The sequence below is a fragment of the Ctenopharyngodon idella genome, chromosome 7, assembly GCF_019924925.1.
Source record: "Ctenopharyngodon idella isolate HZGC_01 chromosome 7, HZGC01, whole genome shotgun sequence".
NCBI lineage: Eukaryota > Metazoa > Chordata > Actinopteri > Cypriniformes > Xenocyprididae > Ctenopharyngodon > Ctenopharyngodon idella.
Window position 1 is genome coordinate 39,416,987 of NC_067226.1, and position 23,868 is coordinate 39,440,854.

At 33.4% G+C, this 23,868-nt stretch overlaps 1 protein-coding gene across 22 annotated transcripts in view; it reads right to left on the reverse strand.

Annotated features, from left to right (window-relative positions):
- LOC127515855 (adhesion G protein-coupled receptor L3-like) overlaps positions 1 to 23,868 on the reverse strand; it is a 342,582-nt gene that overhangs the window by 129,955 nt on the left and 188,759 nt on the right. For all 22 annotated transcript variants that reach the window (XM_051899977.1, XM_051899970.1, XM_051899965.1 and 19 more), the window contains exon 5: positions 1,971 to 2,771. In XM_051899977.1, the coding sequence (XP_051755937.1) occupies positions 1,971 to 2,771 (801 nt within the window). The remainder of the gene's footprint in view (positions 1 to 1,970; positions 2,772 to 23,868) is intronic.

The following is a 23,868-nucleotide window of genomic DNA, read 5'->3' on the forward strand; positions in this document are numbered from 1 at the left end:
TAAATCAAAAGGCAATGTTTCCAACTGCAGCATTCCCACCAGCACTAAAATGTTTCACTAAAATGTTATTATCAGATGCGAATCTAATGAAAACATACCCTATTTCACCCCAAAATCAAAAGAAATTAAGTATCATATTTGCATAATGAAAATAAAGACTATTTTGCAAGACAATTTATTGTTTTAAAATAATATTATATATATTATACATTCTTTTAAAATAATATTATATATATAAATATAATATATAAATGAATTTAGAACTAATTTAAAGTAATAAAAGGTCTTCTTTGGCAAAATTGCGTGTCTTTAGAGGATTTAATCCCTTCAAACTTAAACTGGAATTTCATTGTTTCCGTCACTGCAACTTTCCGAACACACACACACACACACACACACACACACACACACACGCACACACGCACACACACGTTCAGCCCAAGCAAAGGATGGATATAGGCTTTATTCATTTATTATCGGCATTTCACAGCCGTTACACATCACATACCCAACACTTGATTGGTTAACTACTTCACTAAAATGCTCCCACGCGGTACTTTTCTTTCCTTTCCTTTTTTTAATTCTCCTTTTTTGAAATTTCTCTCGGATTTGTTTTGCCTCCATTGCTGCATAACAAGTGAACACTGCAAATTGCGTCTGCAAATTAGCACCTGACGAAAAATTATTAAGCAATATCTCATGTAGATTTTCTTCCTATGTGTTCCATAATGTCCACTAGGAGTTTTCCCTGAAGAGATGAGTTGTTTTAAAAACGAAGGTAAGCGTGATGCACGTTCATTGCGTTTTACCGTCAAATGAGAGTTTGTGTCTTTATTCAAATCAAAACGTTCATGATTTATCAAAATATTGTTCAAAATATTGAAGTAGAATATTGAAAAAAAGTTGAATATATATATATATATTTTTTTTTCAATATAGATATTTGGTTTTAATGAGGTGTGTGCCAAATTAGGTGTTATTAACAGGGATTTTAAGGTATGGTTGCTAGGTAATTTTGTTTTGGAACCTTCAGAAAACTTTAACTCGATTTTTCTCCAAATTGACTTTGCTGACTCTATCGATTTCAAACAGGTGTAGCTCAGTCATTTTTTTGTCTGATTCCAAAAGATCATACATCATTTTTAATAGAGATTGTGAAAATTTGCTCATTTCGACTCATTTTGCCAGCAGGGGTCACAAATGTTGACCGGCAGGTAGGACAACATAGCATCGCATTCTGACCGATTGCAATGATTGGATGAACATTATTTGGTCCTGGATTTCCACAGAAGATATATGTATATATTTTTTTTAATATTTAGACCACTTCTATTATTGATTACTATCAGGATGTGAAGTGAGTTTCAACCAGAATAACAAAAACTGCTCATGAGAAAAAAAAAAAAAAAAAAAAGCCTACCTACCTTTAACATAATAATTGACCCTTCGCCGGCAGTTTGATTGACAAGCAATCTAACCAATCATAACGCCGAATCCACCATTTTGTCCGACAAAGCAGTCAGGAGTTAGAAGATTAACCTCGGTGGACTTGAACTTGAAAAATGGTGTGTACTGACGTCTTTCCGCATTTGAAACAACATTCCTTCTCATGTTCATTCATGTTTATTTGATTCTATAAATTAACTAGTAGGAAGAGATGATCGGTTCACGAGCCGCTTGAGCTGAGGCGCTACAGCAATCTGTCACGACACATTAAAGAGCCATAAAACGCTTTTTATTGTTTGAATTTCTTAAAAAAATTACACAATTTGAATTTGTCTTTGCGAAGGGTCAATTGTCAATTGAACTAAAAGCCACAAAACGCAAACAACATTGATTCCATAGGGTCTTAATTGTTATTTTCTTTTAATTTTGCTGTGAAATATGTTGTTTTGTGCAACTCACCCTGAGAAAAAGATCATAGTTTCAATATAAATAACACAAATGAATGCAAACGTTCCAGCTCTTACCTAGCCTGTTGTCCAGTACTCCAAAATCCAGGGAATATTTGACCACGTGGTAGTTATTCCACACATAAAGAAGATTATCTCTTGGATTATAATCCACGGCAGCGATGTACTGGTACGAATTTGGGAAAAAGATGTCCAGATAGCCATCTTTGCTCAGCTCTGTGTTGTAGATGTAGTCGATTTTATTCCCAGTGGCTTCGCTATCGTCGTCTTCGTAGACGCTCTTGACCACATACAAGATTCCACAGATCATGAAAGCGTTGGAAGCAGAGCGTTTGTCGTAGGCCGTATCCCACGTTCCCTCCACCCGCAGCGTGTACGGGTTCAGCTGGCTGATCACAATGCGTCCATTGTTTTGCTCTGTGGCATAAATCACCCAAAGGCCGTTTTCGTCCACCGCCAAATCGATATCCGACTTGCCTCCCCAGCGGTACGGAGATGTATCATGGTAGTTTGCACTGGCGATGATGGCCTCGCCGCTCTTGATGCGAGTGCGCAGATCGAACTTGACGATATTCCGTGTGCGCTCTTTATTGAAGAACAGCGCGCCATCATAGACGACAAACCCAGTGCCGTCCACCCTATGGGGAAGTTTGTAGGTGGTCGTGGGTCGGCCGGCAACGAAGTCCTCTTTGCTGGAGTACTCGGTGAGGGTGTCTGTGCGATACGGCGTCCAGGGCATGTAATAGATCTTATCCGAGGCCTGAAGGGGGTCTTTACACCAAGCTCCCGACTGGTGGTCCGATTCAAACAGATGCTCGCTCTGATAAACGCCACGCAAGAGCCCTGGGCACAAGAAAACTACAGACACACAGAGAGAGGAAGACAAGTGAGCGTGGGTTTGAAAACATCAAGCCTCTTCACTTCATGACCATTTTCATTTATCTGGATGGATAAGATGGATACCATCTCACTGCTGTGTACACAATGACATGATAGGTTAGAAATGTGTTATTAAGTAGACACTATACACATTCGGGCTGCTTTCAATGATCCATTACATATATAAAAGGAAACCGATAAACAGATTATGCCAAGTTAGGAGGAGAATGACAATCTTTCACAGTACTTAAACGTACCCGCAGCTCTCATAAACCGTTGATACTCTCTTGTATTTCTGCTCGACTAGATGTGCCATATCACTTTCACTAGACAATGACTGATACTCTAACAATGTGACACATTACATCTGCTGCATATTGTATTATTGTAGCTTATTCTAGCCAAGAAGCGTTAATTTAGATAAGATGTTGTTTGAATGACTGACTGATGTTAAAATACCAGTTATGGGTAAAAGACTAGTGTGCAGTATCATATTTGTAGCTATTTCAATTTTTAAATGATTAATAACATGCTTTTTTAGTTACATTTAGATTCTGCTAATATAACCCATAGGTTGATTTTTACCTAAAACAGTCTTGTTATGACTTATAGTTAGTTTTCATTTTTGCTACAAATGTGTTTTATGTAGATTTTTTTTACTTTGCGCTTTTTAAATGCTAAACTATGAAAAACCACCATAGAGATATAATGTCAATAAATAAAACACATATGAATAGGCGAAGTAAAATATACCATTTCAATATTTATTGGGCAGAGATAATTAATAATAATAATAATAATAAAGCTTTATCTTTTTTAAACAAATTATGCAAGAAGGGTAAACATATATATTTAAATATAAAGTATAACAAACTAAATTGAATAAAATAAACCATTTTAATATTTAAAATGACCTGTGAGAAGATCATTTATTATAATTAAATATATAACAGCTATTTTAAATTGTAACAATATTTAACAATATTTCAGTTTTTACTGTATTTCTGATCAAGTAAAGAGACATCTTTCTTTATATAATGTAACTTTAAGAAAGAAATTCAAGTAATGAATGAAAAGCTGCCTTGGGACTTTAAGGGTGTATTCACACATGTCTTGTTTGGTTTGATTGATTGAATCAAACTTTTCCCCCCTTGGTGCGGATCTTTTGGGCAGGTGTGAATGCAGCAATTGCACTCGGGTGTGGACCAAACAAGCGTACCGTGAGCCAGCTGAAGAGGTGGTCTCGGTCCGGATCCAAACGAACTCTGGTATGGTTCTCTACTTGAGAATTTCTGTCCAATGCATGGAAGACCTTAGCACACATGTGGTTTTGTTTACAAATTTTGGTTCACTTGCAAAAAAAGCGAACCACACCAAACAAACAAAAAAAAAACAAAAAAAAAATGTATGTGGTCCGGACCAAAGCAAGTGAACTAGCAGACTTTATTAGTGTGAATACACCCTAAAAAAACTTGGAATACAGTGTCATATGGATGATATTTTGTGATATTCTTATGTTGCTTTTTTGTTATTTTTGAAGCTAGCTGTTTGATCATTCTTCATATTTTTTTTTTCTTTTTGTTCCACAGGAAGCAAGAAATTCACAAGGGTTTGGAAAAACATGAGGTTGAGTAAATTATTTTCATTTTGGGGTGAACTAGTCCTTTAAACACGCTTTAAACTTGGGGTATGTTTACACGACAACAATGTACTAAAAACTTTGCGTTTTTTGCGTACAGACGACAACATTGTCAAAACGATCACTGTTCACATGGATCCACGAAAACCGTTAAAAACGCTGTATTATGCATGCCAGGCCAGTAGTTGGCCATGTCATTTTGTAAAGAAACACTACGCACCTACAGACACCGTTTTCACAAATTAAAACAATAATGGTATCGTTTTCAAAAACTTGCGCTTTGAAACCAGTTTTCAAAAGTTTGCATTTTCAGGCCCCCAAAACGCTGATGTCGTGTAAATGAACAACTGAAACGCACAAAAAGCTTTTTGTTTTTAGTTGTAAACAGCTCCTTGCTCCTGGAGGTCCACTATCCCAGACAGTTTAGCTCCAGCTCTAATTAAACACACCTGAAGCAGCTAATCAAGGTCTTCAGGGTTACTAGAAACTTCCAGGCAGGTGTGTTGGAGCAGGTTGGCGCTAAACTCTCTCCCTCAGTGAGCAGGATTGGGCACATGCAGAAAGATTTCATTTCAACTTGAAGTTGGCATTTCAAATTTTGATAAATAAGAGCGAGCTCATTAATGACAGCTGGTCAAAGGGGCCAGAGGCCGCCGAGACATAATAATGAGCTTATATTTATTACAATCTGAACGGATTCCATCCTGATGCTAAGATATTGTCAATTTGTGTCATCTTGATTTATTGCGTCTGCGTGCACAAAACTAATAATAACAGTATTTTCCTCCATTTGGGTCCGCTCTAACCAGCTATGCAGCATCAGAACAGAAAGATTGTGTTTCTTTCCAAGGCTTTAGCTTCGGAGAAATTGATTAAACCCAAGGCCTGACTGCGGCGATCCATACACTTAACCAGATTAGGTTAGAAATATATAAACTCATTCCAATTAATTTCCTGTGAGGGGTCAAATCTGTTGATACCAAAGACAGTGTAATCTACAGAGACAGAGGTAACTGAGCAGCAGGTTCGGGCCGTGTGTGTCTGTGATTGCATTACTAAATCTATGATATTTACGATTGCAGAAAAGCTCAGAACGGTCAATAAATTAAAGCTAAACGGTGCTCTGCCTACTACAGCTGGAAGCTTCCGGCACGTCTCAGTGTTTTTTCAACTGTGGGCACTTTCATGTCCCAGGGGTTGATTTTTTTATGAAAACAATAAAAAAATCACAGTAAAATGGTCTTGTTAAATGTTTAACCTTTAGTTTTCATTTTTACTACAATTGCCTTTCCTGCAGATTTTATTGCTTTACTTTTACCTTCAAAGCTAAACTATGAAAATTCATCATGAAAATATAATACAAGTGTGAATAAAAAAAAGACTATGAATAAAAAGAGTACAATAGACTATTTCAATATTTACTGCATGAAAATAATTAATCTTTTATCATAATTATAAAGAGAATTTATTCCCTTAATAACGATTTATATAAAGTTACGTTTTTATTATGCAAGAGTGAAAATGTATTTAAAATATATAACAAACTAAACAGAGTAAAAATAAACCATTTATTTTAATATTAATTGTGTAAAAATGATTTGTGAAGATAATAATTTATTGTAATTTTTATAATAATTTATTCCCTGATAAAGCTTTAACTAAAATTACTTCTTTCTATATATTTTTACCAAATTATGCAAAAAGAGTGAAAATATATTTAAAATATATATTATAACATATAATGTATAAACTTAAGAGTCAAATAAACCATTTCAATATTTAATATATGAAAATTATTTGTGTGAAAATAATTAAAAATTTATTGTAATTATTATAATAATTTATTTCATAATAAAGTTTTATCTAAAGTTACTTCTTACATTTTTTTTACCAAATTATGCAAGAGTGAAAATATATTTAAAATATATAACATATAAACTAAACAGAGTAAAATAAACCATTTTAGTATTTACTGTGTGAAAATGATTTGTGTAAAGATAATTAATAATTATAATTATTATAATAATGTATTCCTTAATAAAGCTTTTAAAGTTATATATTTATTTTAAATATATTTAATATATATTAAATATATTTAAAATATATATTATAACATATAATGTATAAACTTAGAGTCAAATAAACCATTTCAATATTTAATATATGAAAATTATTTGTGTGAAGATAATTAAAAATTTATTGTAATTATTATAATAATTTATTTCATAATAAAGCTTTATCTAAAGTTACTTCTTACTATATTTTTAACAAATTATGCAAGAGTGAAAATATTTTTAAAATATATAACATATAAACTAAACAGAGTAAAATAAACCCTTTCAATATTTATTGTGTGAAAATGATTTGTGTGCAGATAATTAAAAATTAATTATTAATTTCCAAATAAAGCTTTAAGTGAAAATATATTTAAAATATATAATATAACATTTAATGTGATGGTTGTAGATGACGAAATGGCATTTCTTCATGACGGTCCAGAGGAAAAACAATGAGAGAATTCTCCAGGGGTGCATTTATGCTTACATTATTAGTAGACAAACAGTACAGTAAATAAACTAGTGAGTTTGGAAAATGTTTTGTAAAGGAATTTAATTCCCAAACATCCACAGGGCCAAAATAGACCATAGTTGAAGAAACCTCATTTTGTTCCTTTATATTGTGAAAAATAAACCTTCCTTTGCCTCTGTGACTGAATCCATCAGCTCCATTAGGAAGTCTGAGCATCTCTGAGCGAGAAAATGATACAGCGCTGAACGCTTACACAGGTATTATAAAGGTTAATGAAGTGGGTCGTTTGCTCCAGCGTCAGCCCCATTATAAGGCTGCTAAAACCTGTATCGTATCTGAAACCTAACACACATACACACACAAATAAACCATGCAGCACTGAAGAACACATACACAACTCTCTGATTGTCCATCCAGGGGATTACAGTGATATACAGCGAACGGCTATGTCAGAAAACAGGAAACAAGCTAGTCTGTAACTTAAACCTGCATTTAAAGCGAATCCCCACTGCAATCAACATCACAGCACTCTATTGATGCTGACCGGAGCACATATACAAACAGATTTAAGTCTTTCTAGAAAGTCTTAAAGCGGCAGACGCTGCTCCAGATGGGCTGCAGGAGCGAGAGACGGAGGATTCTGAATGGGTGAAGAAAGGTGGAGAAAGGGTTTTCAAGGAATAGTTCAGCCAAAAATAAGCAGTCTGTTTTCATTTACTCACTGAAAATGTCATTTCAAAATCACTTTCTCTCTTTTAATCAGTGGAACAGTAAATTAGATGTTTTTTTTTTTTTTTCATCAATATAATTTGTTTTTAGTTTACACAGCAGCAGCGAAGAAAAATAAATGAATACAAAACTACAAAAACAAGTTTAAATATCTTGTGAAATTTTAGTAAGTGAATTTACCTTGTTTTAATGATGTTTAGATATTTTATTTTCTGAAAAATGACCACTTTTTATAATTTTTATTTATCATATTTAGTGCTTAACTAGTCTATTAGGTCTGTCACTACTGCAAAACAAAATCTTAATATTTTTTGCCATTTTTTTCCAGCAAATTAACTTTACAAAGATGTGATATTAAAACATGTTTTCAAAGGAATTTAGCTTGAATTTCTTTCCCCCATTGAAATCTTTTTTTTTTTTTTAGATTTATGTTTAAAAATGACAGTGAGGTAAGATAAATAAAGGAATTTAAATTACATTCTCTGAAAACAAGTTTTAATATTGTGAAATTTTGCTGTAGTAAATTTTCCTTATTTTAATTATGTTTAGATAGCCTACATTTGTCTGAAAAACAACTTTTTTTAATGTATTTATTAAATTTATTTCTACACACTAGTCTTTTAGGTCTGCCACTATTACTGCAAACAAACAAATAAATAAATAAATAAATAAAAATATATTTATAAATATTTAATATATATATATATATATATATATATATATATAAAATTTTTTATTTTTTTTTTGTGAACAGTATTTTTGCCATATTTGCCATATTTTGCAAGCCCCAGTTCACAGTGGCCTTATCAGTCAAGCAAAAACGACAAAGTATGACGGCTATACATGTCTTCTGAAGTCATACGACAGCTTTGAGTGACACAAATTTAAGTCGGAGGTAACTGGTGACACACTTTATCCTTAAATATCAGTTTGTTCCTTTTGCAAAGCTTATGAACACTTGGTAAATACCACACAATTAATATGAATCTCTTGTATGATGTTTTGTTGTTTTTGGAGCTTGACAATCCTCAAGAGCTTACAATTTATGGGAGAGCTCAATGTGCATATTCTGTAAAAAGTGTTTCACGGAAGAAAAGTCATATGGGGAGTTAAAGAGGCTTTATTATTTGGTGAACTATTGCTTTTAATATTAACCAATACAGGCAGAGAGGGCTAGAAGAAACCATCAGAAAGAGATGAGGAGGAAGAGCAGAAGAAAGGAGGTGTAGGACAAGATGAATATAAGAGTGAACATACACCATCTGCCGAGTCGCTCTGTGTTTTAATGCTCATCTCTGCTGCTCATCTCTCATCTCCACATCACATCAATCTATTCTGAACCTCTGATCTCAGACCAGCTGGCCATTACAGCCCCTGATCTGACGAACCACAGCAGTGATTCTCAACTGGTTGATCGACCTCCTGTGGATCATGTTTCTGCTCTGATAGCAGGGGAAAACAAAATCAAAAGCTAATAATATGCAGCGAACCATATAATCATAGTTATGATCATAAATAGCAAAAAAACAACTTTTAAAAGGGAGGAGAAAACACTTCCCATTTATAGTGGTTTCAAATGTCTTTAACTCTTTTCCTGCCAGCATTTTTTTTTTTTTTAAGTTGCCAGCCATCGCCAGTGTTTTTGATCATTTTCACAAAAATGTCATGGCCCCCAGAATATTTTGTTGTATGAATATCTAAACATGCAGTATATCAAAACAAAGAACAGTGCCGTTTAATATGCCGTTTGATGTTGATAATCGCATTATTTTACAAAAGCATATGATTACATATGCTATCGCTTGTTTCTGCTTCTTCTTAGCCTGTCAATCCAAAGATTCAGTACTCTTTTGGAAGATGCGTAACAGTGCCCCCTACCTTATAAAAGTGAAAATATGAAAAGCCGTAAAATCCTGTCTTTGGCAGGGAAGCGTTTTCTCATAAAAGATGAGATAACTCGTCAATGGCAGGGAAAGAGTTAATTTTGATCAATTTAATGTGAATCATATACCAATTTCTTAAAAAAAAAAGTGTGTGTATGTGTGGTTGTGTGTGTACACTAAACTATTTTGGTTCAAATTCATCTGCCATTTGGAAGAAGCTGGTCAAATTAGACAGATGCCAACATGAACAGGATGCGTGATGTGCTACAAAAATAATCATGCCCCAATGTGTTTTGTGCTATGATTCAGTGGCTGCTGAGAACACAAAACTATCAAAATTCAAGAGACCGCTGGAAACCAAAATGGTGAAATTTCCTATTCAGCCTGCCAAGTTAATGTTTTGGAATATTTTATGCCTGTGCAGTTCATGGTGATATTAATAAGTTTGTTTTTTAAGGGCATTTTGGTTTAGTTTTGGCACTTGATTTTTCAATATAAAATCCTGAGAGTCCTGAAGCCGAACCAGTTGAGAAACACTGAATCAGACCAAATGCAAAACTGCCTGAGATCTACACATCTGGAAACCTGTAATAATGTGTACAGTATTAACTAATAGATTCAGCCTTGAGCATTGTGTGTGTGTGTGTGTGTGTGTGTGAGAGAGCGAGCGAGAGAGTTATAGACATTCTTATGTTCTGTTTCTCGTCTGATGGTGTCACCCTGAAGGTTAGCAGCACTATCATCATAATGATGTCATTTAAAATGCTGACAGCTCATTGGCTGGGTTATTGATTGGGCTTCACTGGATGTTTTAAATGGGAATTAGATTATGAATATCATTACTGTTAAAGTGCTAACGGGGGTTTGCGAGCACTTAGCCGATACACTGATGCTATAAGATCTAATTACCTGGCAGATGAAAAAGGATACATAATATTTATAGGCTTGAACAGACAAACTCAACAGACGCATGAAGAGTGTTTGCATTCCGAAGCAAATTCAACAACAAATTCTGCTGTATTAGAAGCAAAATTATACAAGATTTGTCATAAATTCAGGATGACACTAATAAACATGTTTTAGACATTGAATAATCAGCGAGTGTGTTTTGATGCACAATCTTAATGTCCATTTTGCAAACCTTACGTGTTGTAATTATTTGGCATAATCACATTAAGGTCATAAATTGTTTACACAAAAAAGTGATTGGTTTTTCTCTGCTTCTAAACAAAAAACAGAGAAAAACATTTCGAAAATCATTTCAAAACTCATTTCAAACACCTTTTTTTTTGCATTGTCTCTTTTTTTTTTACTTGATTGGACTTTTTTTTAATGTTTATCAGTATTTTTACACTGATATAGTATAAACATCAGTATTTTGTTGTGCATGACACCTCACTTATAAGAATTTACTAAGAATTTAATAACTGATTTACTACAACTACATTTTCAGTGGTGTGACAGTAACAGCACTTTTCAAAATAGTGTAGCTTTTCCAGATATATTACTTTTTTCAATGGATCTCGCACATTATCGGGATCTGAAGCAATAATGAAACCTCTTTCTCTCAAGTCGCATTGAGAAGTCTGATTTAATTTAATGAATCGGTTCCTTTGGACTGTTCATTTAAATTGCTTTTCAACAATGAGTCATCTCTCAATAGTTTCCCCAGAAGTCCCTTCAAAGCATTTTATGATTTTTTTTTTTTTTTAGTTAAGTAAATATTTAATGAAAAAACTTGCTGTTCATTTCTAATTTCTATTCAGTTATGTAAATTAGGTGTTTGTTTTACTACTATTTACTGTCATTTCGAGTGTTAGCTCATTTGCATGTGTTTGCAAGTTTGATGCTGTCTTCCTAATGAGTTTTCTGCGTGCCTGATAAATGCGGCTTTACAATTTTAAATTATGTAATTGTATATAGTTAGAAAATGCATTATAATTGAATTACATCCACCCACCCCCCCACCCCCAACGAGATTTAGTCCATCTCTGGTCTGAGGTCATCTATAATACTAGTACAAAACAAAACAAAACAAAACAAAACAAAATAAAATAAAATAAAATAAAACAAAATAAAATAAAATAAAATAAAATAAAATAAAATAAAATAAAATAAAATAAAATAAAATAAAATAAAATAAAAAATAGATATACACCTTTAAAATGTACAGTCTCTCTCTTCTTTAAAGAGGCATCATGTTGCACTCATCTTCATCCAATAAAATGCTTTGTAAAATGAGAATGTCACATGATGACACAAGGTTTTTTTTTTTTTCTATTCATTTTCAGCAGCACCAGAAGAAGAGCATTATAACACACGTGAGCTGAAATGAGGGTGAACACTACGAGAAAAAAAGAGCCCACCACAGCAACGATCTCCGCCACATACATAACATTTCCTCCAATAACATATAGCTATTATTACCAAACACACACAGTGTGTTTGACTTTTAAATATCAGCATAACACAAAGCCAGTGTCAAAAATAATCTCTTTAGTAATGAATAAATGTATGATGGTTTACTTGAGAAAATGTTAAACATGTTGCGAGGGAACCGACATAAAGATGCTATACGGGGTGAAAGAAACACGGGTTTACCTTTCTGTTCCACCTCTATTTTTAGGCATGGAGGAGAGAAAAAAAACAGACAAAAAGAGAATATCAGAGCAATGAAATAATTATTGGACATTTTCTTCTTTTCCAGAACAACCTGAGGTTAAAAGAAACAATAAGCTTCTGTTCTTGTGTTACAATAAAGTCGGGTGCAAACTGTGTGATTTTTGCCTGTCTTTTATGATTGATGCTTGTCAGATTGTGTGACAGACTGTCAGACTCTATGATATACATCTTAGTCACGATCGACAGTGTCAAACTCAAGCAAGATTCCCAAAATTTGTCTAGGATTTGTCTCAAAACTTGTACAGTGTGCACCCGACTAAACACAAGAAATTAAAACATATTTGCGTACCAGCAAACCATCCAGCAGAGTCCTGTGGAGAAACAGAAAAACTCAAATTATAGAGATGCGCGCGCGCATGTGTGTGTCTAAGGAAGGAGTAAATGAATAAGACAGTGAGTTATAAAAGAGAATTCAGCAATGACAGGCATTAAATCAAACAGTGAGACACACACTAACCTGTCACATCATTCATCACATAAATCTGTTTTTGAAATAACATTCATACAGTAATTTGTTAATGCGTGTGTGAGGTTTACTTAACTAAAGTTTAAGGACAAACAACAGCTTAGAAGTAAGAGAAATCTCACAAAACCTCCATTTTCAACTTCTGTTTCTATTTCAAATAAATACTGCTCTTTTGAACCTTCTATTCATCAAAGAATCCTGAAACGTGTATCAGTGTAGAATACAGTTATTTTAAATTGCAATTTATACAAAATGCAATTAATATACAATCAACATTATATTTTACAAAATACTATTTTGTAAAGTACTCTTTTGGAAGAACCACTTAATATAAAGTATACCCTATTTTTTTTTTTTTTTTTTTAATTATGGTGTAAAAAAAAAAAAAAAAGGCTTCTACAATATTTGATATAGTGACAAACTTATATATACACACAAACATGGCCGCACACAGAGTGCAACACACACACACACACACTATGACTAAACTATGGCTGTGTTTATGTGCAAGTACGCATGATCCGTTCTATAATCTTTTATTTTGACAAAACAGGATTAACAAGATTACCATCCAAACTGTCCAAAAATATTTGTCCAGCCAGAGCTAGAGAGAACTCTGTTATAAAACCTTATGAGCTGCCTTGCTGTCCACAGTGGTAACCACCTTTTAAGGAAGCATCCTACAGTATACTGAAAAAAAAAAAAAAGGTTCAATGGGGTTACATAAGCATTCTTGACTCAATTTTAAAGAAATATGTAAGGAGGAATTTCATGTTTAATGGGTTATTTTTCTTTTCTTTTTTTTCTATTTGATGAGCTGTTTAACTCACAAAATTTCATTTAAATTTAAAAAAAAAAAAAAAAAAAAAAGAATTAAAACAAAATTAATGAATTAATGAATTAAAACTAAATCCATAAAAAGATCCCATGGTGAAACCCCTAAATCTGGGGTCTCCAAACTCGGTCCTGGAGTAAGACCATGATCAGATGGTTCAGGTGTGTTTAATTGGGGTTGGAGCTGAATTCTGCAGAACAGTGGCCTTCCAGGAGCAGGACTGGACACCCCTGCACTAAAAGGTTCTATATATGGAGTAGCTGACAGAACCCTTTAAGGATTTATATCAGGGGTGCAAAACTCAGCCCTGCAGAGCTTCAACCCTAATTAAATGCACCTGAGGCCTGTTACATAAAACAAGTTTACCAAATAAGCCAGGCTTATTTCAGTTAGTCTGACTCACTGTCAGCTGATTTGGTTCCATAAAGCAAATTTAACATAGTTCAAGCTTAGTCACTGTGGCAAGTTATGCTGGGAAACTAGCCTGGTCCAGGGCAGGCTAACTGTCAGGCTAAGCTGGAGTTGTTGTTTAACCAGAGCTCCTGTAACACTGTAACAGAGTTCCTGTAACACAGGAACACAATGGTGTGTGTGTGTGTGTGTGTGTGTGTGTGTGTGTGTGTGTGTGTGTGTGTGTGTGTGTGTTTGTGTGTGTGTGCATTGAGGAGAATACCACACATTAAATACCACAAAATATATATGCTGCTTGCCATGGTGGATCAATTTGATCAATGATCGAGCTTTAGGGCTGCTTAAGAATAGCGTGTACATCAAATTGATGTGCATCTTGACTCACTGAACTTGGGTCAGATTAGTGGGATTGCGTGAACTTAAATTGTCATTTATGAACCGCATCAGCACCCACTGATTTGCTTGGTTAATTCAAGTCAGGTTTTGGACTGTAATACCCACTTTTCTTAGCGTACTTTATGGAACATAAATCTGATCCAGCTAAGTCCTTCAGGCTTACTTGAAAAATACACATATGCATGTGGGAGCAATGTTGGAACTAAACTCTGCAGTGCTATGGCCCCCCAGGAACTGAGTTTTGCACCCCTCTTCTACAGACCTATATTGTGTTTGCAAACTTGTGCAATATACTCTTTATTCTGTCTTTTTTCCTAAGAATTGTGAATTTACATCCCGCAATTCTGACTTCTTTTCCCTCAGAATTGTGATATAAACTCACAACTGCGAGTTATAAAGTCAGAACTGGGAGATATAAACATGCAAATGCAAGGGAAAAAGTCAGAATTGTGAGATAAAAATGTTATAGGTTTAAAAGTTATCTATGTAAAATGTTATAGGTTTAAATATTTCATGCTGTAACTGCTATGTATGTATGTCCCCTATGAGCTGCATATGTGAATATTATGTAGACTTACTTTTTACATTAAATTCATGCTTTAATAGTACACTAATCATTGCAGGTTTTATCAATCAAGTCTGTGATTTGCAACATAAATGTCTGCGTTCAGCTTCAAAGGTTGTTTTCAATGACGGTATTCTGTAAAAATGAAGACTATATTTTTTTGCATTCCAATTCTGACATCCAAAGGCACAACAAAACATTTTCCTCTTATTCTGTGGATTTTGCTCATTTTCCTACACTTGTGGCAGAAAAACAGCGGTAACGACTATGTGTGCACAGTTCCAAGTGACGTAACTGTGACATCTGCTCCAAATTGGTCTATACAGACCCTTTACTTCTAAGAGTATAATCACTATGGAGTCTCATGTGTGACCGATTTGAAACATCTTACTTAGTCAGCAACTCCGATGCCAGGCAACTAGCACACTTTATGTGAAGTGAGGAACGAGATTAACATCTAATGTCAACAGTTGGTTTGATGTTATCATGTTGCTAAGCTAATGAACATCTCTAATGAGAATACAAAATACAAACTGCATACAAATCTTGAGTGAAACAGTCCATTTTTAATAAAACTGAGATTTTTGTACGTACTTTAAAAAAAAAATGTAATCTAAAAATGTTAACATCTGGTTTTATTGAAGTCCAAAATTATTTAATATTGCAGAATCAACCTAAATACATTCATTTACACCAACTAAACTACATATAAAAACTCGATGAAAAGCAGAGGAATCTGATGAATCTTGATGTTTTGTTTATAGAGGTGATGAGATTACTGTATGAATAGCTGGGTGTGGCCACATTAAAAATAATGAGGTCAGACAGGGAAGACTGTACCTTTCATTGGTTTCACGTGGATTTCATAAACAGAGAATATTTGTTTTTGATATGACTTACTTTATTTAAAAGTAGACACTTCAAGCTTATCTCATGTCTGTGTGGCAAGTATTCTCTGAGTTTCGGTTCATTTTTGTGACGCATTTCAGAAAGAAGTTCACAGAGAATGAGATGGCAGAAAGCACACTCTATTTTCTTTATTTATTTTACAAAAGCACAGTTTTGTCGTTATTTTGAGTGTACACAAATAAAGGTAGACCCTTTACAGTTTCAAATGATGTATTACTCGTTTCTGTATGACGAAGAAAATGAGTGTTTTAAGTTGATTCAGCTGTTATGTGGAAAAAAAATCCACCAAGGCAGGTTTTCAATCCCAGAGGGTTAAATCTGATAGAAATGGCTCTTTAAAGGGTTAGTTCACCGAAAAATGAAAATTATGTCATTAATTACTCGCCCTCATGTCATTCCACACCTGTAAGACCTTTGTTCATCTTCTGAACACAAATTAAGATAATTTTGATGAAATTCAAGAGGTATATGACTCCTCCATAGACAGCAATATAACCACCACTTTCAAGGTCGAGAAAAGTAGTAAAGACGTCGTTAAAACAGTTGACATGACTGCAGTGGTTCAACCTTAATTTTATGAAGCGACGAGAATACTTTTTGTGCGCAAAAACAAAATAACGACTTTATTCAACATTTTTTCTTCTTCCCTGTCAGTCTGTTATGCAGTTTGCACAGTGAACGCATTGCAGAGCTTCAGTGTTTACGTCCGAACGGTGTGGAACGGTGTGGAATGACATGAGGGTGAGTAATTAATGACAGAAATTTCATTTTTGGGTGAACTAACCCTTTAAGGTAACAATTGCAGTTTGCTACTTTTTGCCACTAAATGAAATGAAGCAGTCAGTTAAGTTTACATTATTAGAGAGCAATAGATTTGCTCTCTAATCACAAATTATAGAACAAACACGGATAAATACATTTAAAAAAAAAAAAAAAGATGTTTTGTAATAGCTTTTGCACTAAATAACGTTAACTTTACTGACTGCTTCATTTCCACTTTAAATGCCGTCTAGACAGGCACCTCACCAGATTGTGGAACTGAGCTTCTATTTCTGTTTCATTCATAAATGTGCTCATGTTGGCATGAGGCAATGTGGGCGGAGCTTATTGACATAAGGTGTCAGAAGACCCTTAAAACTCAAAGGTCACCATAGCGAGGACCAGCAGGTTGCCATGGACACTACTCTGCTGCCATGGATACCAGCTGGGTTTCACTGTCCAAAAGAAATCATGTAATTGTGAGACAAGGTCATTTCTATACCAAACGCACACACAAACACATTCATCTCAAGCCAGTGGGTAGCAAAGCGATTAGAGATTCAAAGACTGGATGAGGGAGATTATTTTTAGAGGTGTGTCTGTAGCACAGCTCAAAATCACACTACACAAATTCAACACGAAACGAACGTGAGACAAGGCCCCGCCCACAAGCCATGATGTCATACAAGCTTTAAAATCAGGGTGTCTTGTGACAAAGAAGTTCAGTTTTAAAAAGTGTACTTATTAAAGAAATAATATACTGTTAAAAAAAAATAACTGAATGTAATGTTTTTGGAAATTGAATTGCATGTTAAACGCAATTACATGAAAATCTATTGTAGTTTAATTGGTAGCACTTTATTTTAGTGTCACTGCTATATATGTTACATGCAATTACTATAGTAATAACCATAAATTATGTATAATTATATGCAATTAACCCTAAACCAAACCCTGATCCTAACCCTATAGTAAGTACCAGTTAGTTACCTAATATTACTCAGTACTTTTATATATAATTACACTAACAAAAACACCTTAAAATAAAGTGTAACCATTTAATTTTATATTAAATGTATATTCAAATTTATCTTTAGTGTAATTTCGTAATTACACTGTTGATCCTTCAGTTCAGTGGTAATCACACTCAAATAAACTTGTTTAAATAAAAAAAAAGATACAATTTAAAATATTTGAACTTTAAAGATATCACATAACACACTAAAGATAAAATTATACTCAGGTACTTAGAATTATAATCAAAGTGTACTGTCGAACTTATTGAACAGCATTTATGGTAAACTAAAAGACAGTATTGAAATATATTTGTAATTATGCATTTAAAATGATGATATATTATTATGATAATACATATTATATCATATAAAATATTATACAATTATAATCAAGTACTTGACCTGCTTTAGCATGTTTGTCAACACATCAAAAAACATATCAAAAGTGTACCTTTCAAAAGTATGACAAAAGATTATTAAAACGTGATGATTTAAAATGTACTTTTAAGTAAAAAATTTAACTTGACCTTATAAAGTGCACTTTTTAAAAGTGTACTTAAGTGTGTTAAGAAACAGTCATAAAATACTCTCTTTAAGTTATGGAAGCTTGTTTCCGCCATTGAATTAAAAATAAAAAAGGTAATTGCGACTTTTTGTCTCACAATTCGAGATATAAACTCGCAATTGCAAGAAATAAAGTCAGAATTGCGAGTTATAAACACAACTGTGAGATATAAACTCGCAATTCTGATTTTGTTTCTTGCAATTTTGAGATATAAAATCGCAATTGCAAGTTAGCAAGTCCAATTCTGATAGGAAAAGTCAGAATTGCAAGATATAAACACAATTGCGAGTAATAAAGTCAGAATTACAAGATATACACTAAATTCTGAGAAAAAAGTCAGAATTGTGAGATAAAAAGTTGCAGTTACTCTTTTTTATTTTTTATTCAGTGGCGGAAACAAGCTTTCATATTAAGTTCACTTAAGTGAATGTTTTTTTTTTTTTTTTTTTTTTTTTTTTACAAAACACAGTACTTTTAAAAGTGAACATTCAATACAATTATGTGCACTATTTCACAAGGGATGAGACCAATGGTGATGTTATTTTATTCAGTACTATAGTATTGAAAAGTACAATACTGTACTTTTAAGTAAAACTTTTAATTTGACATTACAAAGTGCACTTTTTTAAAAGTGTCCTTAAGTGTGTTAAGAAACAGTCATAAAATACTCTTTTATTTGGCATATTCTGGGCTGAAATATTCTCGGCTTGTGAGAATACTGTCACCCACCACCTGTCATATAGACACTTTTCATGATCCAATCAATTCCAGATGGATAAAATCAAGATCCATCTCACATTTTATCCTTGAATATGCTGCTTCACTCTGAAATATATCACACTACGAAAGTAAAATGTGAATGGCATCTCGCACTGATTTTAAGTCGGTGCTAAACGGCTGATTAGAAAAGTGTTTTGTCTCCTGATTGCAGTGAAATGCTTCATTAAGAGCAAGAAAACAGACGTATTAAGAGCCATTTTCTAGTTGTCAGATAAAGTCCAAACTAGCAACAGCCTCAAACTCGGATTAAACCGTTTGCTATTTGACCTCTAAGGTGGCGGGGCAAGTGTTGTTGTGGCCTGTCTTTATGCAGTGAATTATGAATGAATCGAAATGTGTGTGTAGCTGATAAGAGTAAACATATTAGAGCATGTCAGCACAGATGATTTAGCGACTACAGGCTGCAGGTGTTTCACTGGCCAAGCTGAGCAGACACACACACACACACACACACACACACACACACACGTGTGAATCCAGCACATTTCCTCAAGTGTCCAGGTGTCTTCCATTGCTACGGGCAACTACATCACTTGAACCATGTCAATGCATCAATCACCAAGTCAACTGTGTTACAACTAGTGTGTCAATACATGGCAATCATTTCTGACTCGCAGAGAGAGAGAGAGAGAGAGAGAGAGAGAGAGAGAGAGAGAGAGAGAGAGAGAGAGAGAGAGAGAGAGAGAGAGAGGGGTCATGACAGCTGTCAACAACATGTCCAAGAAAAGAAATACAGTAAAATCAAAGAAATAAGTAATTACATCTTGTTTAAAGTAAATAAAACATATTTATTTGGTTACACTTTATTTTAAAGTATCAGTATTACAGTGTTATTATACATTTAAGTACTGAGTAATAATAATTAACTACATGTACTTACTATAGGGTTAGGGCTAGGATGAGGGTTTGGTTTAGGATTAATTGCATATTATTATGTATAATTTCTAGTTATTACTACAGTAACTACATGTAACATGTGTAACAATGACAATGTAAAATTGATTTCATATTATTATTATTATTATTATTATTAACTATTATTAATATTCATATTATTACTACTACTACTATTATTACTACTATTACTACAGACATTATCATTATGACAATTAAGCAAATATATCAAGTAAAAATATATTTATTTATATAATATATAATTGTATATAATATAATTTACTTATATATATATATATATATATATATATATATATATATATATATATATATTGATAATAATAATAATAATAATAATAATAATTACCAATATAAAATAATAACAATTATTATTATTACTACTATTATTTGCATTAAGGTTATCTTTATGACAACTAAGCACATTTCTCCAAGTACATTTTTATTACATATTATAATTAACAATAATCAATACTACATAATAACATTATTATTATTATTATTATTGTTGTTGTTGTTGTTAACATTAAAGCATTATCTTCATGACAATTAAGCACATTTCTCCTCAAGTAAAAAAAAAAAAAAATAAATAAATAAAATGGCATTATTTCTGTAATATAAAATATGAATTAACAACAATAATATTAACATTAATAATAATAATTATTATTAATAGTAGTAGTAGTAGTAGTTAAATTACTATTCTTTATATTAAGGCATTATCTTGATGACAATTAAGCACATTTCTGTTGCTTTATTTGAGCCTTTATTTACAGTATGCTGATTTACAGTGAATAAAAATGCATTTCTGTATTTTATTTTAATTGTAATATATCTAAGGACAGTCATCATCGGGATAAAACAAACAAAACAAAACAAACAAAACAAAACTCATAAGCAAAGCATTTGAACACGTTATGTTATATAAGGGTCTTTTTCATGCTTCTGTTCCTGAATTTTCGTTCCTGAAGCTCAATGGAAAAACATGACACTAACGACTCCAAGCCACGGTCATGCTTTTGTTTCCACAAACACAAAGTGAAAATGTACCTTGAACGACTGCATACATCGCTTCTGATAAAGCGTAAGCCTAATGCCAAATGTCATTTCTTTTTTATTCTTATTTTGTGCTGAAATGTGACCCAGACATTTGGTGAGATTCACCCATCTCAGACACAGGAGACCCTGACAGCACTTAAAAATCTAAAAATGAATGAATGCTGTGATGGTGGTGATTGTTCTTGATTGCTGTAGTGCGTCTGGAGGGTTTGTGAGTGTGTGTGTTAAAGGGAAATTAAGTGCTTTGGGACTGTGATTTCCACCGAACTGCAGGATCAACAATTAACTCTTGACACCAGCTCTTTACAAAGTCAAACACATAAACACGGACTATAGAGAAAGACAACAATGAGAAATGCAAATGCTAATATTGCTGCATCCTATTAGCAGGAACTTCCTGTTGCATTACAGTTTATATTTATATTAAATGAAAATAGTTACGATTTTTTATTTTGTTTTTTGACCCATTTAAGCAGGACTTAAGTACATCTTTATATGCTATTTCATAATTAAAATACACTTTAAATCCAATTTCGAATAATATAGTTAAAAATTTTTTACATGTGTTTTAGTATGTTAGTCAACACATTTAAATAAGTGTACTTCTTTAAAGCACCATCTTAATGACACTCAACTGGAACTCATTTGAATAATTTCAGTAACTTACAGATACATGATCACTGGAAATTGAAATATGTTTGTAGTCCATATGTGAAATATTTGGCCACATATTTTGTGCACAGTTTGCTAGATGCAGCTAAATGCACAAATATATCTAGCTGCTGTCTGAGATAAAGAGAGACAGTCCAGTTGACACAAAACATAACCGGTCAATCTCACTCTTCACACTTGATCAGAACCACACAGAAATGCCAGTCAGGTGTATGAAATCCCCTCACACACACACACACACACACACACACACACACATAAACACACACACACAGACATAGGCAGAACATGTTCAACAGCAGGTGTGAGCTAAAGGCGTTCATGCGTGAATAATCTCTCTGAATTAAAATAAAAACCGGACAGCTAATAACGAAGACTAAGTACACTAACAAGGTTAAAATCATTACCATGCTACAGCAGTGATTTGACATGAGCACATGATTCCATTAATTTTTTTTTTCTCTCTTCTTTTCCTATAAATGATCAGTGCTTAATGTCAACCATCAACCTCAGGAGATCAAATAAAATATCACATGAGCAGTTTTATTTTCTATTCATTCATTTTGTTATGAGTTCTGCAATTTTGGTTATTAAAGTTAACATTTGGGACATGTCTAATTATATTATATTATATTATATTATATTATATTATATTATATTATATTATTGTAAGAAATTAATACTTTTATTCAGCAAGAGTGCATTAATCAAACAAAGTCACTCACTGCTCTTGACTCTTAACATTTGTAACTTTAATAAGGATTAATCTAGATGTTTCATGGCTGTTAAAAAATATTAATGGCTGGAAAATTGGCAAGTTTGGCAAAAAGTTAGTTTTAGGCCCTGCCTATACAGTTTATCAAACAATTAAAATCCAACAACCAGTATATCAATTTGACATCTGTTGAATTTTAATTGGTAACATAAATAATATTGATAATATTTCAGTAAAAGAATACTTCTGTAAAATAATATCCATTGTATTTCTTATTATTATGAATGTTAAAAACAGTTGCTTTAAAGGATTAGTTCACTTTCAAATGAAAATTAGCCCAAGCTTTACACGCCTTCAAGCCATCATAGGTGTATATGACTTTCTTCTTTCTGATGAACACAATCAGATATAGTTTAATAAATATCCTGACGCATCAGAGCTTTATAATGGCAGTGAACAGGGGTCACGAGTATGAGCTGAAGAAAGTGCCTCCGTCCACATCCATCCATTAAAAACATGTACTCCACACAGCTCCGGGGGGGGTTAATAAAGGCCTTCTGAGGAGAAGCGTTTGTGTAAAAAAAAAAAAAAAAAAAAAAAAAAAATCATATTTATCAAGTTATTCCGTATTCAAGTTACGACCGCCTTCCGTATTCAAGTTACGAAGAAAGTGTAAACTGGCGTCGTGGATCCAATATACTGATACACATGCGTTTTCTTTCTCAACTGTTTACATTCCCTTAACACATAACTGACTATGTTTACGAGGATACTTCCCAAGACAGGCATTTTGGCATAATTTTGTTTGAATATGTCTGTTTAAGCGCAAGAAGACGTGAAAGAGAGCTCAATTCAGTATTTGCGCGCTGTCGATTCTGGGCGAATTGAGTTCCTTTTTGTGTATTTTGAGACAATGCAGCACTGGTATGTCATCTGTCCCGAGTCTCATTCATGTTTGTTCACATTCATGTTCTCACAACATTGCATTGTTACAATTCATAAAAATGTTTCCGGCCAACTGGCGATTGACACCGTTTCATATACTTTCCAGTGCCGATTTTTTTACTCACATTTGGCACTTGGTGAGTGTTAAATTTAGACCCTGTCTATAGGTCACTCTAAGGTCGGTAAGGCGAAAATCATAATTTTAAAGGGAGGCAGGAAAATGTTATGTTTAAAACTACTGACATTTCATGCTCAGTTGATTCTCACAACAACAACAGGATTAGTGCCTCTAATGTCTTAAAAAATTGGACACCAAAGTGCACCACATTCTTTTAAAAAGTGTGCCCAAGTTATTGTGTTGAAACGCTGACTCGACTTCTGTTCTGGCCACATTTCCTCTTCAGGGTCAAAATTCAGACAAGCAGATGAAACATGGGACTCATTAGGTCCTTGTTGATTCAATTACTGACCTAAAAAAAACCTAAATTAATAAACCCACAAGGCTATCGTTTCAGTCTCTGTATATCCATAATCTGATACTGATTTTTTCCACATCCTCTGTGGACAATTGGATCGAAAACCTTCAAGAAGAGCCAAGCCGGTTGGAAA